Source organism: Kwoniella shivajii, chromosome 4 (genome assembly GCF_035658355.1).
Source record: "Kwoniella shivajii chromosome 4, complete sequence".
In the NCBI taxonomy this organism is placed as follows: Eukaryota; Fungi; Basidiomycota; class Tremellomycetes; order Tremellales; family Cryptococcaceae; genus Kwoniella; species Kwoniella shivajii.
In genome coordinates, this window is record NC_085911.1 from 2,022,511 (window position 1) to 2,050,507 (window position 27,997).

At 44.9% G+C, this 27,997-nt stretch overlaps 12 protein-coding genes across 12 annotated transcripts; 8 read left to right on the plus strand and 4 right to left on the minus strand.

Annotated features, from left to right (window-relative positions):
• Window positions 1–1,272: 1,272 nt before the first annotated feature.
• Window positions 1,273–3,695, plus strand: IL334_003732 (uncharacterized protein; the record flags this gene model as incomplete). Its single annotated transcript, XM_062935458.1, has 3 exons — window positions 1,273–1,512; window positions 1,609–1,776; window positions 1,833–3,695. 3 exons carry the CDS (start codon window positions 1,273–1,275, stop codon window positions 3,693–3,695), a joined length of 2,271 nt encoding a protein of 756 aa, XP_062791509.1.
• Window positions 3,696–5,271: 1,576 nt separating this feature from the next.
• On the minus strand, window positions 5,272–6,050 carry IL334_003733 (uncharacterized protein; the record flags this gene model as incomplete). Its single annotated transcript, XM_062935459.1, has 6 exons — window positions 5,272–5,327; window positions 5,516–5,591; window positions 5,678–5,701; window positions 5,804–5,866; window positions 5,924–5,956; window positions 6,024–6,050. The coding sequence occupies 6 exons, from the start codon at window positions 6,048–6,050 to the stop codon at window positions 5,272–5,274; spliced, it is 279 nt and encodes a 92-aa protein (XP_062791510.1).
• Window positions 6,051–6,461: 411 nt separating this feature from the next.
• Window positions 6,462–7,774, plus strand: IL334_003734 (homoserine kinase; the record flags this gene model as incomplete). Its single annotated transcript, XM_062935460.1, has 3 exons — window positions 6,462–7,205; window positions 7,325–7,444; window positions 7,547–7,774. 3 exons carry the CDS (start codon window positions 6,462–6,464, stop codon window positions 7,772–7,774), a joined length of 1,092 nt encoding a protein of 363 aa, XP_062791511.1.
• Window positions 7,775–9,722: 1,948 nt separating this feature from the next.
• On the plus strand, window positions 9,723–11,641 carry IL334_003735 (uncharacterized protein; the record flags this gene model as incomplete). Its single annotated transcript, XM_062935461.1, has 6 exons — window positions 9,723–10,222; window positions 10,393–10,576; window positions 10,749–10,838; window positions 10,905–11,067; window positions 11,154–11,289; window positions 11,410–11,641. The coding sequence occupies 6 exons, from the start codon at window positions 9,723–9,725 to the stop codon at window positions 11,639–11,641; spliced, it is 1,305 nt and encodes a 434-aa protein (XP_062791512.1).
• A 282-nt stretch (window positions 11,642–11,923) lies between these two features.
• Window positions 11,924–16,153, minus strand: IL334_003736 (uncharacterized protein; the record flags this gene model as incomplete). Its single annotated transcript, XM_062935462.1, has 14 exons — window positions 11,924–12,086; window positions 12,157–12,343; window positions 12,410–12,558; window positions 12,661–12,871; window positions 12,934–13,039; window positions 13,102–13,807; window positions 13,867–13,985; window positions 14,056–14,332; window positions 14,404–14,522; window positions 14,591–15,002; window positions 15,055–15,356; window positions 15,420–15,661; window positions 15,730–16,018; window positions 16,079–16,153. 14 exons carry the CDS (start codon window positions 16,151–16,153, stop codon window positions 11,924–11,926), a joined length of 3,357 nt encoding a protein of 1,118 aa, XP_062791513.1.
• Window positions 16,154–17,048: 895 nt separating this feature from the next.
• Window positions 17,049–18,792, plus strand: IL334_003737 (uncharacterized protein; the record flags this gene model as incomplete). Its single annotated transcript, XM_062935463.1, has 8 exons — window positions 17,049–17,273; window positions 17,333–17,409; window positions 17,468–17,772; window positions 17,828–18,048; window positions 18,108–18,263; window positions 18,324–18,424; window positions 18,480–18,690; window positions 18,748–18,792. 8 exons carry the CDS (start codon window positions 17,049–17,051, stop codon window positions 18,790–18,792), a joined length of 1,341 nt encoding a protein of 446 aa, XP_062791514.1.
• A 60-nt stretch (window positions 18,793–18,852) lies between these two features.
• Window positions 18,853–19,141, plus strand: IL334_003738 (uncharacterized protein; the record flags this gene model as incomplete). The annotated part of the gene is made up of 2 exons (XM_062935464.1): window positions 18,853–19,058; window positions 19,114–19,141. The coding sequence occupies 2 exons, from the start codon at window positions 18,853–18,855 to the stop codon at window positions 19,139–19,141; spliced, it is 234 nt and encodes a 77-aa protein (XP_062791515.1).
• A 296-nt stretch (window positions 19,142–19,437) lies between these two features.
• Window positions 19,438–21,370, minus strand: IL334_003739 (uncharacterized protein; the record flags this gene model as incomplete). Its single annotated transcript, XM_062935465.1, has 8 exons — window positions 19,438–19,604; window positions 19,660–19,762; window positions 19,818–20,130; window positions 20,173–20,276; window positions 20,332–20,613; window positions 20,794–21,089; window positions 21,147–21,286; window positions 21,336–21,370. The coding sequence occupies 8 exons, from the start codon at window positions 21,368–21,370 to the stop codon at window positions 19,438–19,440; spliced, it is 1,440 nt and encodes a 479-aa protein (XP_062791516.1).
• Window positions 21,371–21,917: 547 nt separating this feature from the next.
• IL334_003740 (uncharacterized protein) lies at window positions 21,918–22,649 on the plus strand (the record flags this gene model as incomplete). The annotated part of the gene is made up of 3 exons (XM_062935466.1): window positions 21,918–22,226; window positions 22,282–22,430; window positions 22,487–22,649. The coding sequence occupies 3 exons, from the start codon at window positions 21,918–21,920 to the stop codon at window positions 22,647–22,649; spliced, it is 621 nt and encodes a 206-aa protein (XP_062791517.1).
• Window positions 22,650–22,716: 67 nt separating this feature from the next.
• IL334_003741 (uncharacterized protein) lies at window positions 22,717–23,133 on the plus strand (the record flags this gene model as incomplete). Its single annotated transcript, XM_062935467.1, has 1 exon — window positions 22,717–23,133. The coding sequence occupies one exon, from the start codon at window positions 22,717–22,719 to the stop codon at window positions 23,131–23,133; it is 417 nt and encodes a 138-aa protein (XP_062791518.1).
• Window positions 23,134–25,081: 1,948 nt separating this feature from the next.
• On the minus strand, window positions 25,082–25,736 carry IL334_003742 (uncharacterized protein; the record flags this gene model as incomplete). Its single annotated transcript, XM_062935468.1, has 3 exons — window positions 25,082–25,397; window positions 25,463–25,501; window positions 25,660–25,736. The coding sequence occupies 3 exons, from the start codon at window positions 25,734–25,736 to the stop codon at window positions 25,082–25,084; spliced, it is 432 nt and encodes a 143-aa protein (XP_062791519.1).
• A 575-nt stretch (window positions 25,737–26,311) lies between these two features.
• On the plus strand, window positions 26,312–27,909 carry IL334_003743 (uncharacterized protein; the record flags this gene model as incomplete). The annotated part of the gene is made up of 4 exons (XM_062935469.1): window positions 26,312–26,480; window positions 26,573–27,119; window positions 27,197–27,387; window positions 27,449–27,909. The coding sequence occupies 4 exons, from the start codon at window positions 26,312–26,314 to the stop codon at window positions 27,907–27,909; spliced, it is 1,368 nt and encodes a 455-aa protein (XP_062791520.1).
• Between the last annotated feature and the right edge of the window lie 88 nt (window positions 27,910–27,997).

The window sequence follows — 27,997 nt, forward strand, 5'->3', positions numbered from 1 at the left end:
TTTCCCGTTTTCTGTGAAATCGAATCAATGATATTTTCCCTATGGGGCCCTGGCGGCAAGTTTGATAGTTAAACCCCCCTTTTTCCCCCATGTTTTGGTCGTTCTGCATTCTGTCTTTCTTTTTGTTTTCTTTCATCTTTCAAGGTGCACATGTATTGAGCACGACCATCTCAACAAGCTCGAATCATCGACATCTGGGCAAGACTATCAATCTTGTCTCAACACGATCGTTTTGTGTATAAGAAGGAAAGGAATCAGAAAGATTCGCCGAGGAAATCGCGTGATTCGTGACGACGTATTTTATCCTTGCAATCAAATTTTTTGGAATCACAATTTCGATTTCGCCATCAAACCACATCCATAACCACGACACATATCATCGGTGCGTTTGAAGTAGAGCAGTATATCCAAGTACAATAGATGGGTGTGTGAACATATAGAAAGGTGAGCTATATACAAGTACTGTTCTCAAGTTTTCATACGTAGAGATAAGCCATTCTCAATCTCCACTCGCGGCCATGGTGGTTTGTTATTATCCGTTCTTCATTTTATAACCTTGAATTTCCCATGATAATTACCGTAAAAGGTAATCAAAGGGTATTTGATCCCTCCTATTCACCTTTTTCCCAATTTGAACCCAGTCCACTACTATTGAAAAAAAAAAACAATTCCTTTCCTTATCTCTCTCTTCCTCTCTCTCTCTCTCTTTTTTAAACATTTGACCCCACATTCTATATCGATTCATTCCATCATCGACTTGCATATCACTCATCATCCATATTCATATCCATCTTCTTACTTGTCCCATTCATGCACGACAACTACGGTGCTGAGATAATTAGTGAGAAACGATCCTCTTGCATCAGCTCTATATTTATTCCTCATTCACCGCTTTGTGTCCCTCCCCGCAGTGCCCCTCATCTCATCGTCTTTTCGACATTCATCCCCCTTACATCCTTTGATCTAGTCTATCGTTCATTCTCCTTTTACTTTTACTATTCATTCTCTGAACAATACATGGGCAAATGCTGACAATCAATTTGGATGTAGAACAAGTATACCATTATCATATCACTCAAAGCCTCGCTTAACATCTGATTACGCGTTTCTAATCCGCTCGCTTTCTTCAAGCATCCCTTTCATCATTTCCTCTACACTATTATAGACACCTTACTATAGTATATAGTCTGGGTATCGCTGGCTGTACCCGGTATCTGTTCAAGGCTTCAAACCCTATCAACATCATCATCCTACCAGCCACCTATAGATAACATGCCAGACGGAATACCGCCCACTATGGCTTCTGCCGAACAGATCAATCCCAACATCTCCGCATCCAATCCCCTTGGCCTGCCAACCCCTATACCCGATCCCATCACGGGCAGGCTAGATCCAAACGATCCCACAGTCAAAGCTTTGACCGAAGCAGCGTTAAATATGGATAAGAGCAAAATACCTAGACCTTACAAATGTCCACTGTGTGACCGAGCTTTCTACAGATTAGAGCACCAAGTGAGTAGAACTTTCTGTGATAGGCATACAGAGCATATAAGCATGCTCTACACGAGTCCTCAACTTATGTCATCACTGCTGACATTGTGTTGTTAGACTCGACACATCCGTACACATACTGGGGAAAAACCCCACGCTTGTACACACCCTGGTTGCGACAAACGTTTCTCTCGTTCAGACGAGTTGACGCGACATGCTAGAATCCATTTACCCCCGGCTCAAGAAAATGGATCGCATAAAGGGAAGACAAAGTACGAGGATGAAGTGAGCAATCAGAATTCAATCGTTACGCGAAGCACGATCTGACATGACATGCATAGAGCGATCACGATGATCATCGTGGCCACCATCTGCCCCACCTTGGACCTTCTTACAATATGGATATCGATAGACACAGCTATCCGTATAACCTTCACTCCCTTCAGATGGGCGCCACCAGTGGAGGAATCAGTGACATATCGGCTTTAGCTGCTGCGGCTTCGGATCAATTGATCGAATTAGAACGTCATGAGGCTTTCAGAAGAGCAGAATGGGAACTCCGTCATCGACAGATAGCCGGCGCTCGAAAGTCAAATGGCAATTCACCTGTGGGTACACCGGGATCAGCACCTACTGGACCTTATGGCTTTTCAAATGAACGCGAACGACTATCATTATCTGGCGTACCAGCTCCCGGCGGCGGAACACTTGTTTACCCCGTTTCAGCCGCTCAACCTGCCAGTGGAAATCAACCTGCTGTACCTGCTGGGACACTAGCCGATCCCACCTATCTCGTACCTCCCTCTTGCTGTCACGAAGAATGTCACAAATCATATCGAAAACGACTCAAGGTGGCGAAACAGACTCAAGCCTGTCCCAACTGCCTTACAATGACTCACAATGGCAACACACTAGGAAATGGCGGAACTGGAGGTACGGGTCATGGCTCAGGTGGTGGTGGAGGTGGGGATAGTCATCATTCTAGCAGCTCAAATACTCCTAAAGATCGATCAACACATAACTCATCTGAAGATTTGACCAAATTTTCAGGTGGTCCAGGAGGTTCAAACTATCATCTTCACTCGAGTACTCTGTCTCAAGAACTCGCAGCTCTACAATATCAACATCTGCAAGCTTTACAAAGACAACGTCAACCCCTGTCACATTCACCCCACATGCCTATGTCTTATTCGCAAACGCATAGTCACTCAAGACCCAACGCCATCCCTATTCCCGGTTCAGGTCATCTCAAGCCATACACTCTCGATTTGAACTCTCATAGAGGTCTTGCTTCAGCTCACGTTTCGGCCGCCCCTTCTCCTGCTTCTAGCGACGATTCAGATGACGAGCCAATGAACGAGATTATCCCCAATTCCCATCTTGAATTCACGCCGGCCACTTCACCTGTGTTATCGAGTATGAGGCAAATGTCTCTTTGGCAAGGAAAGGCTGTAACCGCACCAGCTTCCCGAGCCACCAGTCCGGTTCTGCACTCGAGAAACCCTTCAAGACCTGGATCACCGGTCGAAGGGCATTCAGCCACTTCGGGACGACATGGCCATACTTCTCATGCTGCCAGGGACGCCAAGAACCGATCTCATCCTTACACTGCTCATACCCACCACTATTCCACACCAAATTCACCTCATTTCCCACCGACTATGGGTAGCAACAAACATACCCGCATGTCGCCGCCAAAAATGCATCGCTCGCTCAGCGGTGATGGTAGCAGACAAAGTCACGGTCAAAGGCAATCTGTTCAAGATATCTTGAATGGTCCCTCGATTCTACCTCCACCGGCAGATAGGATGTTGCCACCCCCCACTTCTTCCAGTTCATTTACTTCTTCAGCACCAAGTGTTAGTTATTCAATGTCATCTCAACCTACCTCAGCTCAACATTCCCCCGCAACGTCCCGAGCTTCATCACCTGTTCATTCGACACATGCAGCTGCTCAACCACATATCATTCACGGTGTCAGAGCCGCGTTTGGAATGACACCGATTTCAGCATCAAACTCTCCCAATACTAAAGAAGGTAAAATGGCTCAAAGCTTCTCACCACCACACAAATTGGCTCCAATGGGCATGTCAATGTCAATGCATGATAATCATGGGCACGGACACAGATTACCTAGTTTGAGTAGAGGAAACAGTCCTGTACATTTTGGTGGAATGGGCATGGAAGTCGATGGTACAGCCTGACAGACAAAGAATGAGAGAGGGAGAAATAGCTGGTCGGAACAAGGCTCGAGGTATTGAAATCTTACGCTAAGTAGGGGTCACCGTGAGGCGTATTACGAGATGTTAAGCAAAACATAACCGTTTGATTGGGGGAGATGGAGATAGAAGAAGCTTGACATTCCTCTAACCCTCGAATCAAGTCATATGATTTCCTTTCCTCGTCTTTCTTCGCTGCGTTCATAGTTTATATACGAAATCAAAATCAAATAGATGGGTTCACATGTATTTTCATACGAAAATTAAGATGATGCAGTACTGTACTGGCTCGTAAGATGGTACAGAAGACCTGTAATTGTCCATAGCTCAACTTCGCAAAGCATAGTACTTTGGGGGTGTGGTTTTCATATGGTAAAAACGAGAATATCTCGTCATACAACATGGTCACTGCAGTTGAAAAGAAGCGCGTCCTTCACATTGTTTTCTGATGACATGTCCGAAATTGGACAGTTTATACTACCGAATTATGCTCAGTGGACCAATCGTCTTCGTCGACTGCCGGCATTGTATGAGCATAGCTGCGGGTAGTGTATCAAAGCATAGCTACTCGCGCAGTGATTGTGCAAGTATACATGAAGGCCGAGTCGGACTTGAAAACAGGCGTATTTTGCTTCAAATGGTGATTGATGCAGTTGTGCAGGTTTTAACCATTATATATACGGTACAAAACTGCAAACATTCGTAGCTCGTCAAAAGCAGCTTCTATTCACATCAATGGTCTAGGGGTTATGATTGCTCTCTTCCACCTTTCGAATCAGAAAGTGTAAGAGCAGACCCGTGTTCGAGTCACGGTTGATGTATGATTTTTTGTTCTTTTTGACGGGCTTTTCCACCCTTTTAGGGCCATGTCCTGTTTAACTTTCTAGATGAATTCCATGCGCTCCGAGAGTGAGGCCGACTAACTGTCTCAAAATAGGATACCGCTTCGCACGGGAATTGATCTGTTACCCACCTACTCTATTGACACTGGTGCAGCAAAAGATGGAATCAGCATACGGAAAAGGACATTAGTCGTGGTCAACCGATGACCTCACTTTGCAGTCGGTATCTGCAAAACTTTTCCATTTGCAAGAGCAATTTTATTCTCGCTACGATCCTACCAAGCGCGAGACGAAGGTCAGTGATGCTGATAGAGTGGTCAGATTATCATAAGCTGCTTCAAGAAGTTAAATGTAAGGGAGCACCGTTTTCTTTCGTTAGTCTAATATCGTTTGCGATTTCATGAATCAACTAATAGACTTCTCAAAGAGCGACAAGTTCCTACGGTGTTCGCTTAACCACGGGCAGGTTTCTCTTGATGCAACGCATGCTCCATTTGGTCTGTAACTCTTTTCCTTATACTCGGATGGTGCGAGTACATTGTACACTTACACCGTCTTGGCTTGATTCTCTTTAATCTGCATGTGGTTGTTGTTTATCTATATATGTGTATAGGTACATACGTTCATTTTACGTTGAAACACCATATCGCCCATTTTTGCTGAGTATGGCTTAGAAAGTTATTTACTGAAAGGGAAGAAAGAGGGAACGGCAGATGGTTTTATCCTTGTGTAGGTTGGATTAGGGTTATATTATCGCCTTTGAGGAGGATACGACCTATTTTTAAACGAATGTTTAGCGATAGTTCGGACAACGAGGAAGGTTCCGTTATATCGTTGTAGAGGCCATTGATGTTGTTGCCAACGACGCAATGATCGAGAAAGAGGAAGGGATTGATGAAGATGGAAGATAGGGGTTGAAGTCCAGCGAAAAGGAGAGAAGCAACATGATCCATCCTGACTCACCCAATTCTTTACGTGGCGGCACTTCCTTCCCAGGCTTGGCAGCACAGTCATACACCTCTTCTGCATCGTCGAGGACCTGATGAAAGAAGATTAAGATATTAGTGACAATCCTGAAATCCATTCAAGCAGGACGCAAGTCTAGAGGAAGAATGGGTAACATACTAGATTCATGAACTCGTCGAAACCCTATCAGTGACAAAAAGGCAGTAAGCTAAAGCTGGCAACATTATTCGGCTAATGTATTGATATGCCTCGCAGCTTTTGAGCTCAGATAGGCAAATCACGTACGATGATATATGCCTCAATCCTGAAGTCATTGTTATCGTACAACCAGATAGTAGTTCGAGTGTGCTGCAGAAGGTATCAGCTTGTGTCGCGTCATAGACTTCACATGACCAGTATACTGACTTTTTGAAGATGAGCAAATATAATGTTGATGGGCTATACCGGATTACAGTTGTCAGAATCTGGAGCGAAAGAAACCCAGATACAGGAAGGAAGAACATACCTGAACCATCACTTTTCTACCGGACATCGTTGACTGATTTTCTCCCTTTATTTCCTGATCTATATGCCCACTGAGCTTGTTATTATCCTTACTCGCGCCTTTTCGATGTGATAGAGTATCGGTGACAAAGACTAGGATGTAAGGTGGAAGGAATGTCAAAGTATCCTGTTTATAGAAGTGATAATTCCGAGTTGTGAATTGTTTCTTACAGCATCGATAGAGACAGCGGGATCAATTTATCATCATGTATACAGTTGGGATAAAATACGTTAAATTCAATCACTGAATAAAAATCTCCCCCACGTGGGGTAAAACAACCGCATTTCAATCAATATATAAAAGTTCCAGGTAAATTCGTCCCATAATTTGGTGATAGACTTGCATCTTCATTCTCTATTCCACCTTCGCTCCCCCGCCTTGCACAGCTCTCTCTCCGACATGTCCTCGTCCTCTTCCTCTTCCACTGCCTCGAAGAAATACAAGATCAATGTACCATGTACATCGGCCAACATCGGACCTGGATTTGATGTGTGTGGAATCGCGTTGTCCAAATCACTCTCTTTAATCGTCACCATCCCTCTTCAACAACCTGCAGAAACGACATTACCTAAAATTATATATACTGGACTGGATTCAGATAATGTTCCTTTATCGCCCTACAGAAACCTTTTGACACGAGTGGCCTTATACGTGTTGCGTTCACATGACATCACAAGTTTCCCCAGTGGAGTTTTGATAGAAGCTCATAATGAAATTCCATTCGGAAGGGGACTAGGCTCATCTGGAGCAGCTGTGATAGCAGGTGTATTATTAGGTGACTTGTTAGGAAATTTGAATCTACCTAAATCAAGATTATTAGATTTCGCTTTAATGGTAGAAAGACATCCCGATAATGTTACTGCTGCATTAGAAGGTGGATTTGTTGGAAGTTATCTAAGAGAATTATCACCCGAAGATATGTCAGCTGCTTCGATACCTTTAGCTGAAGTACTTCCTGAATACCCACCTGATGCTGGTCCCGATTGGGGCAAAGACCCGCCTTTACCTCCTAAAGGTATCGGTCACTTTGTGAAATTTGGCTGGGCGAAAGAAATTAAAGCCATCGCAGTCAGTCCAAGATTCGAATTAGCGACGGCTAAAGCTAGAGGTGTCTTACCAGAATCTTATTCAAGAAAGGATATGGTGAGTAAATCAATTCCTCAGTCTTTCATGATTTCCTGGACGTCAACTCCCCTCACAAGTCTCCTACAAGCTCGCCAACTGACTACTTGCTTTCATTTTTTCGTATTGCTGGTGTTTAGATATTCAACCTTCAAAGACTAGCAGTCCTTACTACAGCACTTGCTAGATCACCTCCAGATCCTGATCTCATTTACGATGCAATGGGAGATAGGGTACACCAACCGTATCGAATGACGCTGGTGAGTTTCCCATCCCTTTTCCTTGAAATTTGCTTTCTCGTATCCCTCGTACGGTGCATGATACTGACGAAATCCATGTATCCCTTTCCTCGGCTCATATAGATTCCTGGTCTGCCAAAAATCCTCACTACACTTACTCCAACCTCCCACCCTGGTTTGCTTGGAATCTGTCTATCAGGAGCAGGTCCAACAATCCTGGCTCTCGCTACACACAATTTCGAATCCATAGCTGCCGAAATAGAAAATATATTCAAGAGTGAAGGCGTGGAAGTAGATTGGAGTTTGTTGGAAGTGGATGAGAGAGGAAGTACAGTGGAAGAGACTCAATAGAAACAGCATCAAAGTGTTGGAGATCGACTACAACGATTCTTCTATGTGATCATTACCAACATCCAAAATGCAATAACACCTTATATCTGATAAGTGCGCTTGTGAAGATGAATTCATGCTACAATGGAGGCTTTGTGTACACATATTTGTGTGAGTTCCTCCATGGACGTGTGCATGTAGTGTTCATCAAATGCGGCCTGTCGTGCCGGCGAGAAGCACAATTCGCTTGTTTTGGGATACACACTACATGCGCATCAAAAAATGGTTCTCATTTCTTGCTGCTTGCTTCTCTGCTTCTGATACATCGCTCATTATCTGCTCAAGCACTTCAAAGCCATGGTCATACTTCGGAAGCTGTTCGCATCATTAATACTTATTTGCTAATCTTACCCATCCACATCTTCTTTCAACTTAAACGCCTTTCTCGACGTATCACTCTATACTGATCATCGTGAACAGCTCAATCAGAGATGCCTTAGTAAGTGTCCCACTTTTCCTGCTCATGACTCGAGATATGATGAACGATTTTTAGGACCTTAGGGTGCAGAAGCGCTTCCACCTATTCCCTATGATGGCATCTCACATCATGCGCTCGGTGGGGCGTCTCGTACCTTTCAGAAGCATTACACTCCTTATCTGGCATCTCTTATTACTAATGGTCCGGAAGTCGAAATCAACATCATGATTCAGCCAAACAATTCACCTCACTCGGGAACTTTGGTTTCCCTTATTCTTGCTTTTGCCCTGGCAAAAGACATTGGAAACTACGATCTTCTTCCAACCGTAGTGATCGATCTTTGCGATAATTCTAATAGTGTCGGGAGGTCATAGATGGAACCGTCTATCAAAGGTCTTAGAAGTACAGGTCATCTGGAGGACAACATGAAAGGTTACATGGAGCTATTTGGCGATCTATCTCAACACTATCATGTCTCTTACAAGGTCAGAATGGAAGCTGATGTCCTGGCTCAAGCAGGTATGAGTCAGGTGATCAGAAATGTATACAAAACCGCCAGGAACTGGTCAAAGTTCTATCCCCTAAGACGAACTTGCTTGGATTTCGTTCAGCTTGTCCTATCGAAGGATGTGGTTTGGTCGAAAAGTACGGAATTTTTAACGAATACAACCTTGAAACCTAGTGTCAATAGAGTAGGTGGGTAACAGATCAATTCCCGTGCGAAGCGGTATCCTATTTTGAGACAGTTAGTCGGCCTCACTCTCGGAGCGCATGGAATTCATCTAGAAAGTTAAACAGGACATGGCCCTAAAAGGGTGGAAAAGCCCGTCAAAAAGAACAAAAAATCATACATCAACCGTGACTCGAACACGGGTCTGCTCTTACACTTTCTGATTCGAAAGGTGGAAGAGAGCAATCATAACCCCTAGACCATTGATGTGAATAGAAGCTGCTTTTGACCAGCTGTGAAAGTGGAATTTGCGACGATCATATAGTTCAAATCAGTAGATATTCTATGAACAGTCTTGATGATCTTATGACTACCTTGCTTCGTCCACCCAAAAGGTCGGAAACTCAAGTGTAGGCACGACCACACTTCCCTGAGCCAGATTCTGTTCAGCTTGTAGTATCCCGCAAGAATGAAATCCAAAGTCACATGATGCACAAGAGGAATTGAATTGTACGTAGAAGACGTTTTGAATGCCACTAGAAGTAAAAGTGATGACGACACGAGTGATCCGGTTATGACCATTACCCATCACGTTCACCATTACTCAATTCCCATGCAGTATGAAATTGTCTCAATGATGTTGAATTTAGGATGATATGATGAGCTGCATATGAATCTCAGATGACTGTCGATAAATTCCCATACTATTGATCACCTCAGGTACTTTCTTTCCTCATCTTCTCTCTTTCTTTTCATTCTTTCTTCTTCCAGCCTCCTTTTTTCCGCCTACCACATCCACTCCTTGATCACGTATCCCAATCATGTCTTCTCATCCCGCGACTGAGTCATCTCCTCTCCTCGCTCCTTCTGTATCACCTACGGAGCCACCAGTCAGTGATAGTATTCCGGCTCCGACTACCAGAGCAAGCAATGTGATCGCATACGATGTCTCTATCGTCGATCCGCAAAATTCCACCCCTATCATCTTTTATGATGATGACCCAATTACCATGATATACAAAGATTTCTGGATTCTTTTGAAGAACTGGAGAACGTTACCTCTTGTACTCTATCCAGCCCCTAAGCCAGGTAGAGACATCACCAACAAAGGTGCGGGACTTCAAGCACTCCTTGTTGTAGTCTCTATTATCCTCACCGCGCTCTGTCTCCTCTCTTTTTTCATCGGCATGCCACCACCAGTCATCTCGGTATCGATCCTTTGCGCTTGGATCTACGGATTCAACGCCTATGCTGGAAAAGAAAGAGTAACATATCAAGACGTTGTAGGCGATGACAAGGATGAGAAGGAAGCTTGGTTATTGTTAGTACCCGTCTTTCTGCCATACGTTCCACGTCGTATTGCGACCTTTTCTCGTATAAGCCGTTGTGTTTACGAGCTGACAATATATCTGATATTTCACTTCCTATCTGCTCCATTTGTTAACATACCAATCCCGATCCTTCACCTCACCTTTACATTTCACCTTGCAGCGTGAATGGTATCGGAACGTCTCGCTCTGGACTCAAGCTTATTCTCGATGACTTCTACAGACTGTTTGGCCGCCGTGTTACCGGTGTTCATAATCGAACATTTGGAGTATGGTTCGACCTGGTGGAATGTACCTTGCAGCGAGATCTAACCTGGAATACGACTGACACAAGAGAAGGATATAATGTGAGTGATACATGCTATATTTAGTAGGGTTTTTTCAGCTGAGGTGGCAAGGGGGGAATAAGAAAGAGTTGGAGTGAATAATTGATGGGAAGAATAACCGGTTGGAAGGGTTCCCCGCGAGATTTCATCAGCTTCGCGGTGAATCACGGCTGACAACCCATTGCCGAAACAGATCATCGCCAAACATGTCGCTGACGGGACTAAGGAGAAGATCGTTTTAATCGCTCATTCTCAAGGTGGAATTATCATGTCGTCCTGGGCGGTGAGTGACACGCGTACCGAGACTTTTATAGGATCCAGCTCTGAACTCAATCTTATCAACGTATAGGACCAACTTCTCGCAGACTTCTCGTACCAACAACTCAAAAAGGTGGAGATTTACACATTCGCTTCTGCCGCCAATCATTTCTCTATCCCGGAAACCGAACACGGACCCGCTTTTGGATGCGTTGAGCATTTCGTGAACGAGAAAGATTATGTTTCGGATATCGGTGAGACTCTTTTCCTCACAAAAAATACGTTGCAGCTCTCACCTTCCCTTCGGATTGTATACTGATCAACATGTGTAATCTATCAGGTCTGCTGGCGTTCACACCTCAGCCCCCTCGTGGTCTTGAGCCCAATGCTTCCAATGTTCCCAGACTTAGTGGTCGTTTCGCAGGTAGGATATTCAAAAGATTAAACCAAACAGGTCACCTTCTTCTTACCCACTAGTAAGTCAAAACTTGATTGAGACTCTTCTCACACCGAATCACCTCGTTGAGCACTTCTTGATCCCTCAAAGTCTTGACTTTCAATATGTCTAATGACCAAATTAGCTGATTCACCTGTAGTCTGGCCCCTGGTAATTCCATACTCGATGACCCTGCAGTAATAGCGCACAGTAAATTCGCAAGTTACCTTCTATCTCCGGAAGAGAAAGAAGCAAGAGATCAAGGACAGCAACACGGTGAAGCTCAAGCCCAGATCCCAACAAAGTCTGGAAGTCGCCAAGATTACCGCGCAAACGACCAAACCCAGGTCCCTCTTCGAGCTGAAGGACCTTCGATCGCTTCGACCAAATAGACCCTTCGCGATCAAAATCTTAGGCTAATGTGAGGAAAGCTAGGAGATGTGAGAGATAAATCACGCACTGGTGTAGGATCACTCCACACGGTATATGACCAGCGAGAACGATTCTGTAATTTGACGGAACGCTTGATAGATTAGTTTACAGTGTGTTGTTTGTACTAAAAAGGCAGTCGACATCGTCTCTTATAATTTGGTATGTTTAAGTCTACCACCATATGTACATGTCTATGTCATCCCATGTTATGTCTGCAGAGCAACAGAATCAAGTTCATTCCACTAATCCAGGTATATACCCAGAGTTTTGATTTCGAAACACCTAAACGACATTTGTATCTCAACGTATCCATCTTGTGCTTTCCAATTCACCTTTTGATGTTGGAACATCTCAGGTTCTTCAAGGACGTTTAGCCATTTGAGAGATCTCGGTTTAATGCCGTTGCTGACAGATGAAGTACAATTACATCAGTTTGGATCCTCGTCAATTTTGCCGGTGTAAGATGTACACTTACATCCGTAAGGTGGCACTTGTCCTCCCACCAAGACTATCATAAAGTCTGAGTATTACAGACTTGCCTTTTTTGCCAGACGTGAAATCATCTTCACCTCTTTTGATAGTCTCTAAGATGATCCCATCGGTGTTTCTTTCAACTAGTGTGAATGTAATGGGAAGCTTGACGGTAGAATCGACAGGTTTGACTAGACAAATTTTAGGATATCATGAATCAGATTTGAGCTATACTACGAAGGAGAAAGGTGCCTTACAGTGGACGGGATTAATGAATGTTAGAGCCTGTTTGTAAACCCCACTTTCGATCAATCGTTTTTTGTGAGGTATAATCCCGAATGTGAACTCATGATACCCTCTATCTTGTTCGACATCGGGAGCAGTAGGTGAACGGAGGAGCGATATCCTGAGGCATATCGGGTTAGCACTATTTTCGAATGTGGCTTAGGTGGATAACACCACTGATACACCCGTATTTCTTGTTCGTGGAGGAGAAATGTCAACTCACCTCATTGTGTTTCCTTCGACTATGTAGCCATACTTATGATCACTGACAAACGATAAGCCATATCCAGCTTCACTCAGATCCGCGAACACATGGGCTGGAACTTCGAATTTGGCTTGGTCGATTGGTGTGTTTCTATGTGTGGGTCTTTCGATCAAACCGAATTGAGTGCCATATGTAGCAGTCAAACAGTGGATATCGAGTGGTAAGACGACTGTCAGAACTGATGTTAGCTTGCATGACCTCTGTATCGAGAAGGGATCAACTGGAACCTACATTTGAGGAACTTGTGAGTCTCATGCCAATCTACCTTTGCGTCTGCTCTGATAATGGGGTTGTTGTTTTGGTGTCTGCCATGCAGCGACAGTGCGTCCATCGAGATCTTTGGGCACGAATTTCTGACAGTTGATGATGGCTCACACGACCTCAGAGTTAGGTACTTACCTCGAGAATCACTTTGCTATGTCCAAAGGTACTGGTAGTTCTGATGGTTGATCTCAAAGGTCCGTTTGCGATAATTTCAACTTGATCAAACAATACTTCCCTTCCCATTTTGAGGTGATATATTTCGGCATCCCATGCATCGTACGAGAGGGGATAATCTTCATAGATCATCAAACCACCGCTGTCTGTCCCGACACCGGGTGAGATCAACTCTCTTTCTAAGCTGAGGTCATACAATGAAGTGATTCGACCATTCGAGATAGTAAGTCGAATCAACGAGTTTGACAAGATGAAAATATCCCCATCTTGACTTGCACTGGGGGAGTTCATGTTAGCAGGAGTGCTCAAACCCCCGATTCCAGCAATATCACTCGATAGATAGCCTAAGACCCTGGCTGTACTTGATGTGACTTGATTAATCTTTTCTCCTAGAAGTGATGTCCATTCGGAAGGAATCTCAGTCACTTGATTTCTTGGCAACCTTGCTCCGTCGAGTACAGCAAGAGATGTCTCCTTCGTGTGTCCATTCGCCACTCCAAGGGGGAACAAAGTATCCAGTGCCTCGTCAAGAAGAGCGTAGCATTGTATTGTGCGACGTCGATATATTTCAAGAGCATCGTCGTTGACCATCTTGATCGATGTTCCAGGGAGCACATCGTGGAATTGGTTCAATAAGACATCGTGCCATATTTCGTCCAGTCGTGATCTAATCTGAATGATAAGCAATGGTCTGTCTGATATCTCTTCGGACATCGACAGACTCACTTAGGATATACGTAGTCTGAAGACGATAAAGAGGCGAGAGTTGCGAAGTACTCCAGATCCCTCAAAAGTCTTTCCATACTTTGATTGCCATATTTGATTTTTGCTTGACTCGTGAAAATCTATCGGACCAATCTTATTCAATCAGCGGTGTCCAGAAATCCTGAAATCTAATATAAGGATACCACTCACTCCTCTGTGAAGTTCAAAATACAATTCCCCCCTCCAGCTTGGCAAGGTTTTACCACCTTTGGTCTTCTTGGCTACATGATCGAAGAAATCATCGATCTTGGCTATTCTGACAGTAGGTATTTCAGGATTCTTTTTCGACGATGAGCCTAATCTTCGGAGTTTCTCAAGCATTAAAGCAGTGGGTCCACCACCACCATCCCCATTACCGAACAACAACAGACATTGATCGGTGGATTCAAGATTTTTGTGTTGAATCATACCTTTTTGGAGCTCGGAGCTGAAGGAAAATCAGCATGCTAAATGAAATAAATGAATGAAGAGTCAGGCAAATAATATTGAAGAACCTACTAGTTGGCTTGTGCGTTGTACGTATCAGTGGGAGTCATATGAGCTAACACCTGACTACCATCAAGTCCTACCCAGTTAAAGGTGGAATTAGGGAATACATTGATATTGTTCCAGGATAACTAGACAAAGCTCGTCAGTTCAATACTGACCACCACTTTCACCAAATCATTGATCTCCACTAGCTCACCTTTTGAGTAAAAAAGTAATTAATACCAGCTAATCTCAGGATTTGAGGTAATTGAGAGGCATAACCGAAAGTATCAGGTAGCCAAGCTACTTTTGCTCTTTGATCAAATTTGTCTTCAAACCATCTTTGACCATAGAGATATTGTCTTATCAATGATTCTCCTGAAGGGAGCACACAATCATGCTCTAACCATGTTCCTCCGATAGGATGGAATTTCCCTTCTTTAGCTGATTTCGTTATCCTCTCAAATAAAGAGGGATAGAGTTCTTCAAGCCACACATACTGCTGAGCCGAGGACGCGGCGAATTGATGTTCTGGATATCGATCCATCAGATCAAGTTGAGTAGACCAGCTTCGCGCGATCTTTTGCTGTGTATGTGTATACCGCCATAGCCATCCGGTGTCAATATGGCTGACATTGTCTGTATCAGCACGCCATCATTCGGTTCATTGCAGTGACTCACCAGTGTCCTAAAGCCCAAATTCTGACATCCTCATCTTCGAGCCTTTCTACCTCAGACCCGAGCACACTCCGAGCTAGGTTTCTGCCTTGTTTGATACTCTCATCAATCACTTCCTGGCTGTCTATTCGGAATACGTTCATGATTTCATTTGCGGCTTTAAGAGCTTTACGGGAAATTGAAGATCGTTCACCTTCTGCGGCTCTGGCGAGTTGTTTGAGGACTTGGAAGTCGATTTTTAGCGCATGCGCTTCGGAGCGTACGAGCACAAGGTCCGCTAGCTCCAAGTGGTATTTCATATTCATCTATAAATCCTGAACTTCAGTATCGTCCCAACATAACACATAATCGGAGAAGTTCCAGCTTACATCAGGTTCATGATGTCTATATCCATTGATTCCAATACCAAATATCCCGTTACATGCAATTTCGATGTAACATTCGTATGTCCCAGCTTGGACGGCTTCACGAGGAATGATCTGTTCTATCCTACGATCTTCAACGTAGCCAGGATAAGCCGTGATGGTAGAATTAGGTCCACCTGTTATTCCATGAATAGGATCTCCGTTGACATCACATATCAATGCTTCACAAGACGGATCAAATTCGACTTTGGCAAGGCCTCACATTAGTACAAAGTGTAACTGTCAATTATCGATCAAACGATGCTCAACTCACAGACCACCGGTTCACACGAGTTTTTAAAGCTATCCGGAATTTTTATCTCCACCTTGACCCAATGTTGACTCCAGCTACCTCCAATGAGATCTCCCTTCTTCAGTAATTTGGCATCAGCTCCCTGAAGTTTCTCAATGCCTTCATGGAATGACACTTTCTCTATATCTGGAGCGGACCATATGGTCATTCGTACAGTGTCCTCATCGTCCAATCGGACCCGGTCCAGTGTTGAACCCAGGTTGAACCCATCATATGGACCTTCTAGAAAGAGGTCGAGACGCTTGAGCGACTATGATAATGTCGTCAGTGGTGTTGATGCCATCCGCTTTGTTGAGCTTCTCTTACTCACGATACCGGGAAGCAGATTGTGCTGTACATCCTCAGTTAGCTGAGGATAAGCTACTGGATATCTATTCTTCGACATGTCGTGAGTTCTATACGCAGTAAGGCTCGTAATTGCTTGAAGTGCATCCGGAATAGTGATGCGTTAGGAGCGGGACGAAGATTATGACCTGATCTGCTGGCTTGACTGTTCTGCGAACAATAATCGGGAACGGCTCATAGGACATTGAAGAGCCGATATCGGATCGTGCTTGTAGCCGATCCAAGCCTCATGTTATTGCTTTGCTTATACTTGCATTTCGAATCTCTCTCACAAGGTGGAAGCTCACATGCGTAGGAACAGTAAGGACTGTTCAGGCAAACTCCGACGTGGGGACGTTTGCATCCGATCAGGATTTCGGTACAACATCGGGTAAACAATAAGCCATTGTGACGGCGGCCCGGAGCTTCTCATGCTTAAAACAATCATGTGGAGCACACGTTTGATCGCGATAAGCGCTAAACTCGAAGGAGTAGTTTTCGAGACCGAGGCGTTTGTCCTTTACCCTTGTTGTACATAGACCCCGCGATGTTCGGGATTTAGGCAAAAGACTTGCACCGACTTTTCTCACCATAAAGCGCCGAACATTGGACTCTGATCCACCTGCTGGGCAGGACCCCATTGGCAGCCCCATAGGTGATCCCCAAGGTGCTCCGTTCTCGGACAAATCTCACCCCTGCCAAGGGGTATGAGAATCTGTGGCTTGCCGGGCCGAGGAAGCTTCGAGTGGGGTTGAACTACTATTGAAATCATATGAGAAGACTGCGACAAGCTCTCTATTTCAGGTTATCCGACTCGGAACTCGTCTTTAGCGTGTCAGGCGACACAAATTTCCAGATATAAGCGGTCTTTCTCAGGAATGCTTTTGACATCTTCCCCACATCTTCTTCGTGGAGCGCCAAATCTGACATTTAGCTAGACCACTATCCTCAACGTCATGTTTGAAGAAAAGAAAGAACTCGAAGAACATGTTGAAGGCATCAACAATGCACCTGCTCTTGGGAACCAAAAACGGTCTGCCAATCATCAGCTTGATGATGCCGCAGCTTATCTCGCTCAAGCGGGTCCAGTGGAATATACCGACGAAGAGAAGAAGCGTGTAATTCGAAAGATTGATCTCTTCGTTTGTGTTCCCATGTGCATGACCTATTTCCTTCAACAGGTGAGGATTTGTTTTTGTTCTATGATGAGTCGTGCCAATGCTTACGACACAAACTACAGCTCGATAAATCATCTCTCAGTTATGCTGCTATCTTCGATATTCAAACACAGACCGGGTTGCATGGTAGTCAGTACAGGTTAGTCACAGCTCGTCTTTTCTCATAGGCTCGGAACTGACGAGATGTTACCTCGCAGTTGGTTGAGCTCCGTTGTTTACATTGCCCAGCTATGCCTTCAGCCAGCCTCATCATATGCTTTGATCGCTTTTCCCATCAAGTACTGGGTTACGTTCAACATGCTTGCTTGGTCTATCGTAACTGTTTGTACTGGAGCAGCCCACAATTTCACCGGGCTAGTCATTTGTCGTCTTCTTCTCGGTATCTTCGAGGCTACCATTCTCCCATCTTTCATCTTCCTCACCCAGATGTGGTACACCAGAAGGGAGCAATCCTTCCGAACGATAGCATATCAGATTGCCAATTCCTTTGCCGCCATTCTTGGTAAGTTCATGGTTCGGGTCCACAGTTTTGATAGGCTACTTACACCTATTCACAGGCCCCATCATGTCTTTCGGTATTGGTCGTGCCACTGAAAACTCTAAAACTGTGAAAGAATACCAAGGAATTTTCTTCTTCATTGGTTCAGTCTCAGTTGCATTTGTGCCAATCATCTTTTTCATGTTGCCGAATTCGCCTACTACAGCCAGATTTCTCAGGAAAGGCAACGATCGAGTCATTGCGATTGACCGGTTGAAAGAAAACCAAATGGGTACGAAAGTGAGTCGTGACAATCTACATGCAGGATCCTTTCGACGATGCTCATCACCCATTCGTAGTCATCTAAATGGAAGTGGAATCAAGTTTGGGAGACCTACAAAGACCCCAAGACATACCTCTGGGCCGCGATGTATTTCTGTACTTCCACCCCTTCTGGTGGTTTCGGCGCTTTCGGTGGACTTGTAGTCAAAGGACTTGGATTCACTTCCTTCAAAGTAAGTCGGGATCCTGTTCCCAGATGGTGAAGAATGGTCGCTGATTGTGAAGAAATACAGGCAATTCTCATGCAAGCCCCAACCGGTGCCATCGCGATACTCACATTGCTTATCACTATTTTCCTCACCAACCGATTCCAAGCTCGATGGATGATCGTAGCGTGAGTGCCTTCCTCGCCAACCCTGTATTCCTTCGCTCATCATTCCAAACCGTAGTGCATGTGTGGTTCCACCTATCGCTGGGGCGGTTGGTTTATGCAGAGTCCAACGTTCCGACCCGTACATCCTTTTGGCATGCTATTATGTTGCTCAATCTCTCGCCGGTATTCAACCTCTTCTGTACTCTTGGGCAAACTTGAATCAAGCGGGTTCCACCAAGCGAGTTGTAGTCTTCGCTACAATGTTCGTCGCCCAATGTACCGGTAATGTAAGCTGTTTCAATTCGTGAAGATTAGGTTTGGTGCTGATGCAATCACACCTACAGATTGTTGGTCCTCAAGTTTATCTTGCCAAGGAGGCTCCGTACTAGCACACTGGTCTATATGTCAATATTGGCTGTTGGTGTGTTTTGTTCTGCCTGATCGTTGCCATGCGATTCTACCTTTCGTTCCTAAACAAAAAGCAGGAAGCACGACGAGTGGCTTTGGGACTTCCCGCCGATATTCAAGACATGTCCATCATGAACCAGGCCGATGCAGCAGCTTACAAGGAGCAACTCGCCTCCCAAATGGCCGCCGCTGGTTTGGACGCTGCGAAGCTTTATGAAAACGCCTTCGATGATATGACTGACTTTGAGTGAGTAAGAGATCGTTTCGAAGATATCGAATGCTAATCTTGGACATTCTTATAGAAACCCCTACTTCATGTATGTGATATAAGAAGGAAATAACGAATCTGGGCTTGGGTGATTCAACTTAGACGTAGCAAAGCGGAGAAGCATAAAATGTCGGACTGAAGGACGCCATGTACATACTCAGGGTTTTGAGGAATGCATAATATGACAAGTCCAGTCTGGTTGCGCAAGTCGGGAAACCATACATTCGGCGAGCACAACGCAACTTCGATTGCACAACCTCTATAAGCAGATGCCCCCAAGCTTTGAACTCATCCGCCGTATTGCCGATCACTCCCCGCATGTCATTTGACCTATATTCTTGTATCGAACTGATTGCCATCAAACTACATTGATAGCAACTGAGGTACAATCTTCAAGCCCTTTCTTCTCATCCATAACTGGCGACTCTTCAGCTAATCGTCGATCGACTTTCGCAACAGCCGCATTGGGACCTTCGAAAGCCAAAGCGATCTCTTCCAGTGTGAATCCTTTGGTCTCAACCATGACTGCAGAGATATCAGCCAATATTAAGTTTAGGAGTTTACGCGTGGACTGGCTTACAGAAATAGGCCAGAACCCATTGGACCGACAAGATTGGCACAAAGACCAGATAGTATTTCCAACCGATGTTGGCGAGAGCGATGGAATTAACATATGATCCGTACTTTCGAATAAGTCAGAGCCTTTCACATAGCTTCTGTACTTCGATCCACACTCACTGCACCCCAAGCCTGGTTGACTGTGTTCCATACTGCCATTCCCTTGCCTCGTAAGGTGTAGTTCAGTACTTCTGCGGGGTAAGAATAGAATAGAGGTTGGGAGAAATTATTGGGGATGGAGTAAATCCAGACCATAGCCACAGAAGCAATTCCAGCTGCCTTGTTAGTCTGACCTGACTTCGCGTACACCCCGTTGGATGCACCCATGGCAGCCATACCGACCGCCAACATGGGCCAAGCAATGAGTACCATCGGACGTCTTTTTGTATATTTGAGAGCGCGAGCACCAGCAAATTGTAATAAGAAGGACCACCTGGAATTGTCAATAAGAACCTGTGATCACACAGCTACTCACAGGTTGAGACCGGCACCGATACCAGTTGTCTGTGCTGCGCCTTTGATGCCGCACTGAGCTAGGACCACGGAGTAATACATGGTGATGATGTTTGATCCATTTAACTGAGGATTCAAGTAATCAGCTGCCGCTATCCTTCGGTCTTCGGCTTAGTCTCACCTGAGGCATAAAAGTCATCAACGCCGCAAGGCCAAGTCGATGTTTGTTGCCTGGAATCTTGAGAACTTGAGCCCAAGAGTATCTTTGGTGTGCATTTTCTAAAGCGATGGTAGCCTTCATCTCCTCCCACTCGAAAGCAACCAGCTCGTCGTCTTCGTTACCGTTCCCGTGATATTTAACAAAAAAGGCTCGAGCTTCTTCCTCTTTTCCGTTGGCAATTAGGAAACGAGGGGTCTCTGGAACAAACTGTACAGCAATAAGCATGTAGATGGCAGGCAATAGCTGGAGGAGATAGGGAATCCTCCATGACCAGGACGAGGCGAGGTATGAAGTCCCAAAGGTAATCAAAGAACCGACAGTGGACCCAAGTTGCCAGTTGCAATCCCAGAACGCAGCCATTTGAGGTCGGAACCGAGGATGGGCCTACAGTATCAGCAAGCAGAAACCCCAAAGATCACTCACAATCTCTTGCATCATGATTTGAGCTGTCATGAGGAAAGGAGGGATACCTGAGCCGATAATTGCCCTCGAAACAACAAACAACGCATAACCGGTATTACCCTGCTTGACGCCAGCAATGACTCCAATGATAGTACCCAGCATCATGGTAATGGTAAACCATCGTATAGGCCATTTTCGTCCAAATCGATCGACAACGTAGGCATTGATAGGTCCCATGCAAATTCCAACGATATATGCAGCGGCATTCATTAATCCAATCCGATTGGCATCCGGATTGCCCAAGTCGGCGTGCCAACCTCGAAATCTTAGGCTCAGCTACGAAGTCTGATAGTCAAAGAGGTTAATACACGTACTTGGTAGAGCTTGGAGACCACCGGTTATGGTTCCGTCGTAGCCGTTGAGAAATTGACCGACATAAAGAATAGATGCGAAAAAGAACAAACTAGAAAGACCCTTGTTTCGAGGCCACTTGGTCAAGTCCACAGCGTTGGGGCTTAAGAGGCATCAGCTATACATGTTATAGTAATGGTACAAAGACTCACATCGATGCCCAATTTATATCCGTTTGACCCGTCATGATTTGATAAGTTTGCTTGATTGTCAGGTGAGAAACGAATCTTGAGGACAAAGCTGACTATCTCTTATTTATACTTTCTAACGGGATTTCTTTTTCGTTGTCGTTTTCAAAGCGCGATAAGCCTTGATGCGCGTTATAGTCGGATCAAGACAAGGTGCTTGACATCCCCATCTCAACTGAGGTAGGATGACTTTGTATTTCTTGCGGTTGGCTATGCACAATCAGGGAGGGCGAACATTCGTTTCGACGAGAGATAAGAAATTTGAATTTCGCAGAGACTAGAGGCCGTTATTATCCTAAACGGGAAAAAAGGTTCTTGATACCACGACGCCGAGATCTTCAAGGGCCGAAATGACGGCCGAGTGCGGGTGGGGGGTTGAAGAAATAATCGAAGAAAGGAGTGACTATACTTCGTTCTGCCATTCATGACATATGGACGGATCGTTTCACACCAAGTACATAAATCCTCCTCGACTGAACTCGTAATAAGGCTGCCCTCTGTCTCGATTGATCCTCGATACTTTTGCTGCCTCTGCATCACGCCATAATGCCGATCCCAGTTGCTGTTCGTACCACTCCTCCTCCTGAGCTACCCCCTTTCAAATTTGCGAACAGATTTGACCAGCCCTTATTTGGTGATTGGCGAGATGAGCTATCTCTCAAGGGCTATACTGTGGTGAAAGGTGCTATTCCACGGGAAAAGGCTCTGGAATATCGAGAACGAGCTTTCCAGTGGTTGGAGAGCTTTCCCCTCGGATTTGATCGAAACGACGTCAAGACGTGGAAAAATGCGTCACTGCCGGTTCATATGAAAGGTGGCATGTTTCATGGATACGGCTTCGCGCATGAGGAATTTGTAAGCGAAGTCACCTTGATACCTAAGTGTGAGAGTCAAGCTAATTATGAATTAGGTCTGGGATATCCGATGCGAAACTGGAGTCATTGACGCGTTTGCCAAGGTCTGGGGAACAGATGAATTAATCACCTCGTTTGACGGGGGTAGCATCATGTTACCCAAGCGGACCGACGTCTTTGATGATGGCAAATGGGAGCATATGGAGTGAGTCGACTTATCGGAATGCTCTGCGCTGACATGAATAGTCAATCATGCTGGAGGAAAGGCTTCTACTGCTGTCAAGGGATCGTTAACTTAAACGAAAATGGACCTGAGGATGGTGGTCTGATGGTACTCGAAGGTAGCTCGAAGGTTGTCGAAGAGTACTTTGATATTCATGGACGTCAAAGCTATACCACATGGGGCCCATTCGACTGGAGATAAGTTTGGAACCTAAAATCTCCTGCAAAGACAAGAGCTGATGTGAGGCGTAATCATACAGGTTTTACAGATGAAGAACAACAGTGGTTCTATGCCCGGGGTTGCAACTGGGTCAAAGTATGTGCTGAGCCTGGGGATCTCATACTCTGGGATTCAAGGACTATGCATTACAACGTCCGACCGAAAGGAGAGCGTGATCGTGTCTGCACATGTGAGTTTGGGGACGATAGTGAGCGTTGCTGATCTCCTAGATGTCTGCATGGCACCATCAAATTTGTTGTCAGCAGAGGATCGTGCAATCCGAAAAGAAAGTTTCGAACAGTTCAGAGGAACTACCCATGTTCCTTTTGCGGCTATATACTCCCGACCTCATGAACCCAAGATTCGAGAAGGCGGGAATCCGTGTCCATACGATAACGGGAAGCCTAAGAACCCGCCAAAACTCACCAAAAGACTTTTACAATTGGTCGGGAAGGAATCTTATTGAACTAGACACACCCCACTGATCTCGAAATATCCATCATCATGCATATATCTTTCACAGTGTATTATTGAATTCCAAGGTGAAGTCGCTAGAATTGAGATTCGACCACAACTCTTCCATTTCGGCTATGGCAGATGCAGCTGCTTCATCTTCCAGCATTCTTTGTATGAGATCCACACCACGGGGGATCATGGCATTTGGCGCTCTATGTGAGGCTAAAATATCGATCGCTCCCCGTATTTCTGACCGTAAGACAGACTTTGCTTGTATGTTATGCTTGCCGTGCAGCAGATCTGTGGCAAGGATGATAGCCGCCATGACAGTGTCTGAGGAGATATGCCTGATCGTAAGCACGAATATTACGCAGAAGGACTCACCAATTCTTCTGAAATATCACGGGTACTCTCACTTTCCTCGCCAGTATAGTTTCCTGAGCAGCGGATAAGCAGTGCTATGTAAAGTAATGTAAGCGAGTGGATGGCTCTTCTCTGACCGGAGACCTTACCTCTCTTGCCTCAGCATACCGATCATCGGTATAACTGGCCCGCAAGAACCACCGGAAAAGGAAAATTCGACATTGAGGTATCAGCGTTGCCAGTAAGTAACGTGACCACGGTCTGTAGTCAAAGGCCCCCTGATAGTTCATACTGTCTGGGTATACCTCGTCTAGTCGAGGGATATGATTGGGAAACGGGTCCAAGGTTACCGTCAAACGTTGGTGATAAGTCTTTGCACAACGAAAACGAGCACTAAGAGATGTAAGTTTACTGAAATTGTTATTGAAATCCCGAAAAAAGTTGGCTAAACGGCCCATTATGATGATGCTGCGTTCAAATCAGCAGTTTGGCCCGTCCAAATATGCGATACGTACTGGGTGGTCCCCGTGGTCTGAGCAAAAGGACAAGGCGAGATCAGTGTTCCATTACGTAGGTTATGATCATCAATATTTGACGGTGCATCAGATATCGCGGCTGAAGTTTTGGTTAAAAATCAGCAGAATGGTGTGCTTGCGGACGTACCAGGGTTTAAAAGGGAAAAGGGGTGTTGAGAATCGGGACTCATACTGTATTGTACTTGGGGTTAGAATTCGAATCTCAAGTATGGCAGATGTGCAAACCCACCAATGACCGATGTCGAGACACAACCAAATTCTTTTGGCCAGCTCGAAACTGATCTGATCCGTGGAATTACGATCATGGGAGTCGGCACACAGTAGATGATATCTCAGCCTCTTCGCAAGGCTTATACCACAATCTATAAGAGTGGCTAGGTAGCTCGAAGCGCTGCATCAGGCCCTTATCAGCTGAAATCATTGTACACACAAGAACCATATCGAGGAGACTTACCCGAAGGCGTGCGCGACCATCGGCAGTACGCAGATGGTTTGTAGTACCAACATCGTTGGTTGAGACATGAAATCGCTCAAATGAAGGCAGTTGAGAGATAAGTCAAAATATAGTCGAGGTAGAATGTTGCCCGCGTCTGCAAATTAGTGTGAGCATGGGTCTGATGAATCGCCACGACAACGGACCTGAAGGTATACCAACCTGCATCATAGTGGTTTCATCTATAAAGTAGAGACTGCATGATAAAACAGCGAAATCTGTATGATATTGATGACAATTTTAGCCTTCGCCTTCTGAGGACATGTGAAGGGATGGATGTGGGAGATTTGCACTTACAGAGTGCGAGAAAGTCGTATGAATGAGTCACTGTCCGATTGGCACCCAATTCTGTCATCCAGTGCTCATGTAATTGCAGAAACGTTGGAATGTGGAAGACCGCATGTATCCAGTGAAGGACATTACAATGATAGCCAACGAGGAAGTCTGCGTAATTCGGTACGAGAAGATGTAGTGATTCAAGGGTTGTCTGTGACGCCTGGGGGAACAACACGGTTGGCTGACAGGGATATTAATGTCATATACCATCTAGGAAGGTTTGGACCCAATCACATGCTTACTTGTTGATCTGTCCCTATTCGCGACTCGTAAATCTCCCTTACTGTTGCTAAATGATCTGGCTGTCTGAGAGTAGTCGAGTTTTCGAGTGTTGGAGTTGAGTCTCTGGAGACATAAGCCTGAGGCTGGGGACTCCCAGTTGACCTATCGTCTCTTGGCTTGGTTAAAGCATTAATGATCTTTTCTTGTGCCGTAATTTTTCTATGCAGCTCTTTGTTCTCCTCCGCGAGTTCTGTCAATGTAGGTTGACGCCGTGGTCGAGTTTTGCCTGCACTTCCAATAAGTTTCCCGTTGACGATGACCGTTCTACCGAAGCACAGGCCTACATTCAGCATTATGCGAAACAAGCTGGAAATGATAAAGTCACTCACTGCTGTTCACAAAATTCACCGATACCGCGTTTGATACATCTAGAACAAGGGTATACCTTGTCACATTTCACCTGAACCAACTCAGCTCAAACTTCTAGCTACCGCCTCACCTTTCTTCGATAGCAGAAGCCGCAGCTATGAACATGTGCATCAGAATTGTAGCTGCATAGCGAGTGATACAACTTCCTCTTACTCACCTCTTGACTTCTCTTTGACTCGCTCTGATGTTTTCAAATCTTGAAGGGCCCACACCTGGGGACGCACCTACGTTCATCGGTCAGAGATGTTGAGGCGAGAGTCTTGCGATGTCCTAATATGTATACAGGTGGATGAGCGATTGCGTCAGGTGCATCGAATCATATTGTGGATCAGCGGTGTCATGCTCGTGGACCGGTAAATGAGCTGTGAAGCCTATGCGATGACTTAAGCGCTTATCGTTCTCCCCATCTCACACTGATCTCGCTTGCGTCTTTTCGTTGATAACGTGAATTGAGCCCTTACGAGTAAACACGCGCTTGGGATGAAGTCCAACAAATCTAGATCCACATGTTTACCCAAGCTACTTATACACTACAACGACAGCATGACTCTTTGAAGGAAGATTTGAATTAGAATAGATCATTACTTGTCTCATTACCGCTACAGACGATCTCGCTTGTTCCCGTATCCGCGATGATGATGTATTACAATGCGGAAAGAAGATGTCATCCAGTACATATAAGATCAACCCAGTTCAGAATGAAGCTTTCACCTCTCATTCCTGTCAATTCGATTCTTGCCTCTCAAGTGTAGATTATCCATTTAGCAGCAGACCGACAGTTTAGCCCACAGTCATTGTTGATAGACAAGATGATCGCTCAACCCTTCGTATCACCGGATGATATCCGCGCAACATTCTGTACGGCTTTATCGAGCATGTATAGAGAGGAAGTACCTCTGTATGGAGATTTGGTGCAATTAGTGAATGACGTGAACGAGGTAGTTACAAAGTCTGCCCCTGATTTCTGGGAGATAGGCGGTGAGTAAGGTCGCTTTCATAAAAAATACTTTCCACAACCGCATGTCGTTATGGAGAATGATTGCTTATTATACAATACTTCTCACGTCTAGATCGGTTGAGAGTAGAAAGACATGGTGCTATCAGGCTGGGTACCAAATCCGAATTGACGATGATAGCAAGATTATTCAAAGTAATGGGTATGTTCCCGGTTGGATACTATGATCTTTCGACATCTGGAGTACCTGTGCATTCAACTGCATTTCGACCAACCACTGTAACAGCATTAGAAAAACATCCCTTCAGAATATTCACTTCTTTATTACGTCCGGAACTGATTCCTGACGTAAAGCTGCGACAAGAGATTGAGTCTATCCTAGTCGAAAGAGATATTTTTCATCCGTTAGTCAGGAAACTAGTTGACAAAGCAGAAAAAGAAGGTGGACTGAATAGAGAAGATTCGAACTTTTTGGTGGAATCAGCATTAGAAACTTTCAAATGGCATGATAGGGCTCTGGTGGATGAAGATACTTATACAAAAATGAAGAAGACTCATCCTTTACTTGCGGATGTAGCTGGATTTAAAGGCCCGCACATCAATCATCTGACTCCCAGAACGTTAGATATCGATGCTGTACAAAGAATGATGGCGGAAAGAGGGTAAGCTATTACCCTTCTACTATATCCATATTCGTTATTCAAAGACATTCATAGAAATAGCTAATATCTATTTCCAGAATTCCGCCTAAAATGGTCATTGAGGGACCTCCACGTAGATTATGTCCCATCCTTCTCCGACAGACCTCCTTCCAAGCTCTGACTGAACCTGTTCTGTTTGCTGGTGCATCACCCGGTGAGAATAGTCACGGATCCCATCGGGCAAGATTTGGCGAGATCGAGTCTAGAGGAGCGGCTCTGACCCCGCAAGGTGAGCTATGCTTTTTTCTACTATCGTCAAAGAAGAAGACCTCATGTTGAGATTGTGTTAGGTCACTTTTTATATCAATCATTGATGAAACAAGCAGGAGCATTCACACCTACCGATAACAACGATCGATGGCAGTCCAGACTATCTACTATATTCTCGCCTTTCCCTGATACCTGGAATGACATCCGTAAACAAAACCTGGCTTATTTCAGATACACTCTGGACAACTCCGCTTCCTTATCTTTGGTCGATGAGGGGTCGCACATTGATCAACTGCTCGATCAAGGCATAGTGAAGATCACTCCTATAGTATATGAGGATTTTCTTCCTGCATCAGCAGCAGGTATTTTCCAATCGAACCTTGGTGATCATCAGAAAACAACTACAGAAGGAACAAGTGCTAGAGTAGAGATGGAAACTGCCCTGGGGACGACTATACAAGAATATTTTGAATTGTATGCAGACATTCAGCACCAAAGCTTGCTGGAAATAATGGAAATCACAGGTTGTCAAGTTGATTGAGATTATCATCTATGTAATGTCCATAACCTGCATCGCGAGTGATCAAAGAATACAACAAATGTACTACATTTAAAGGATCACTAGCACA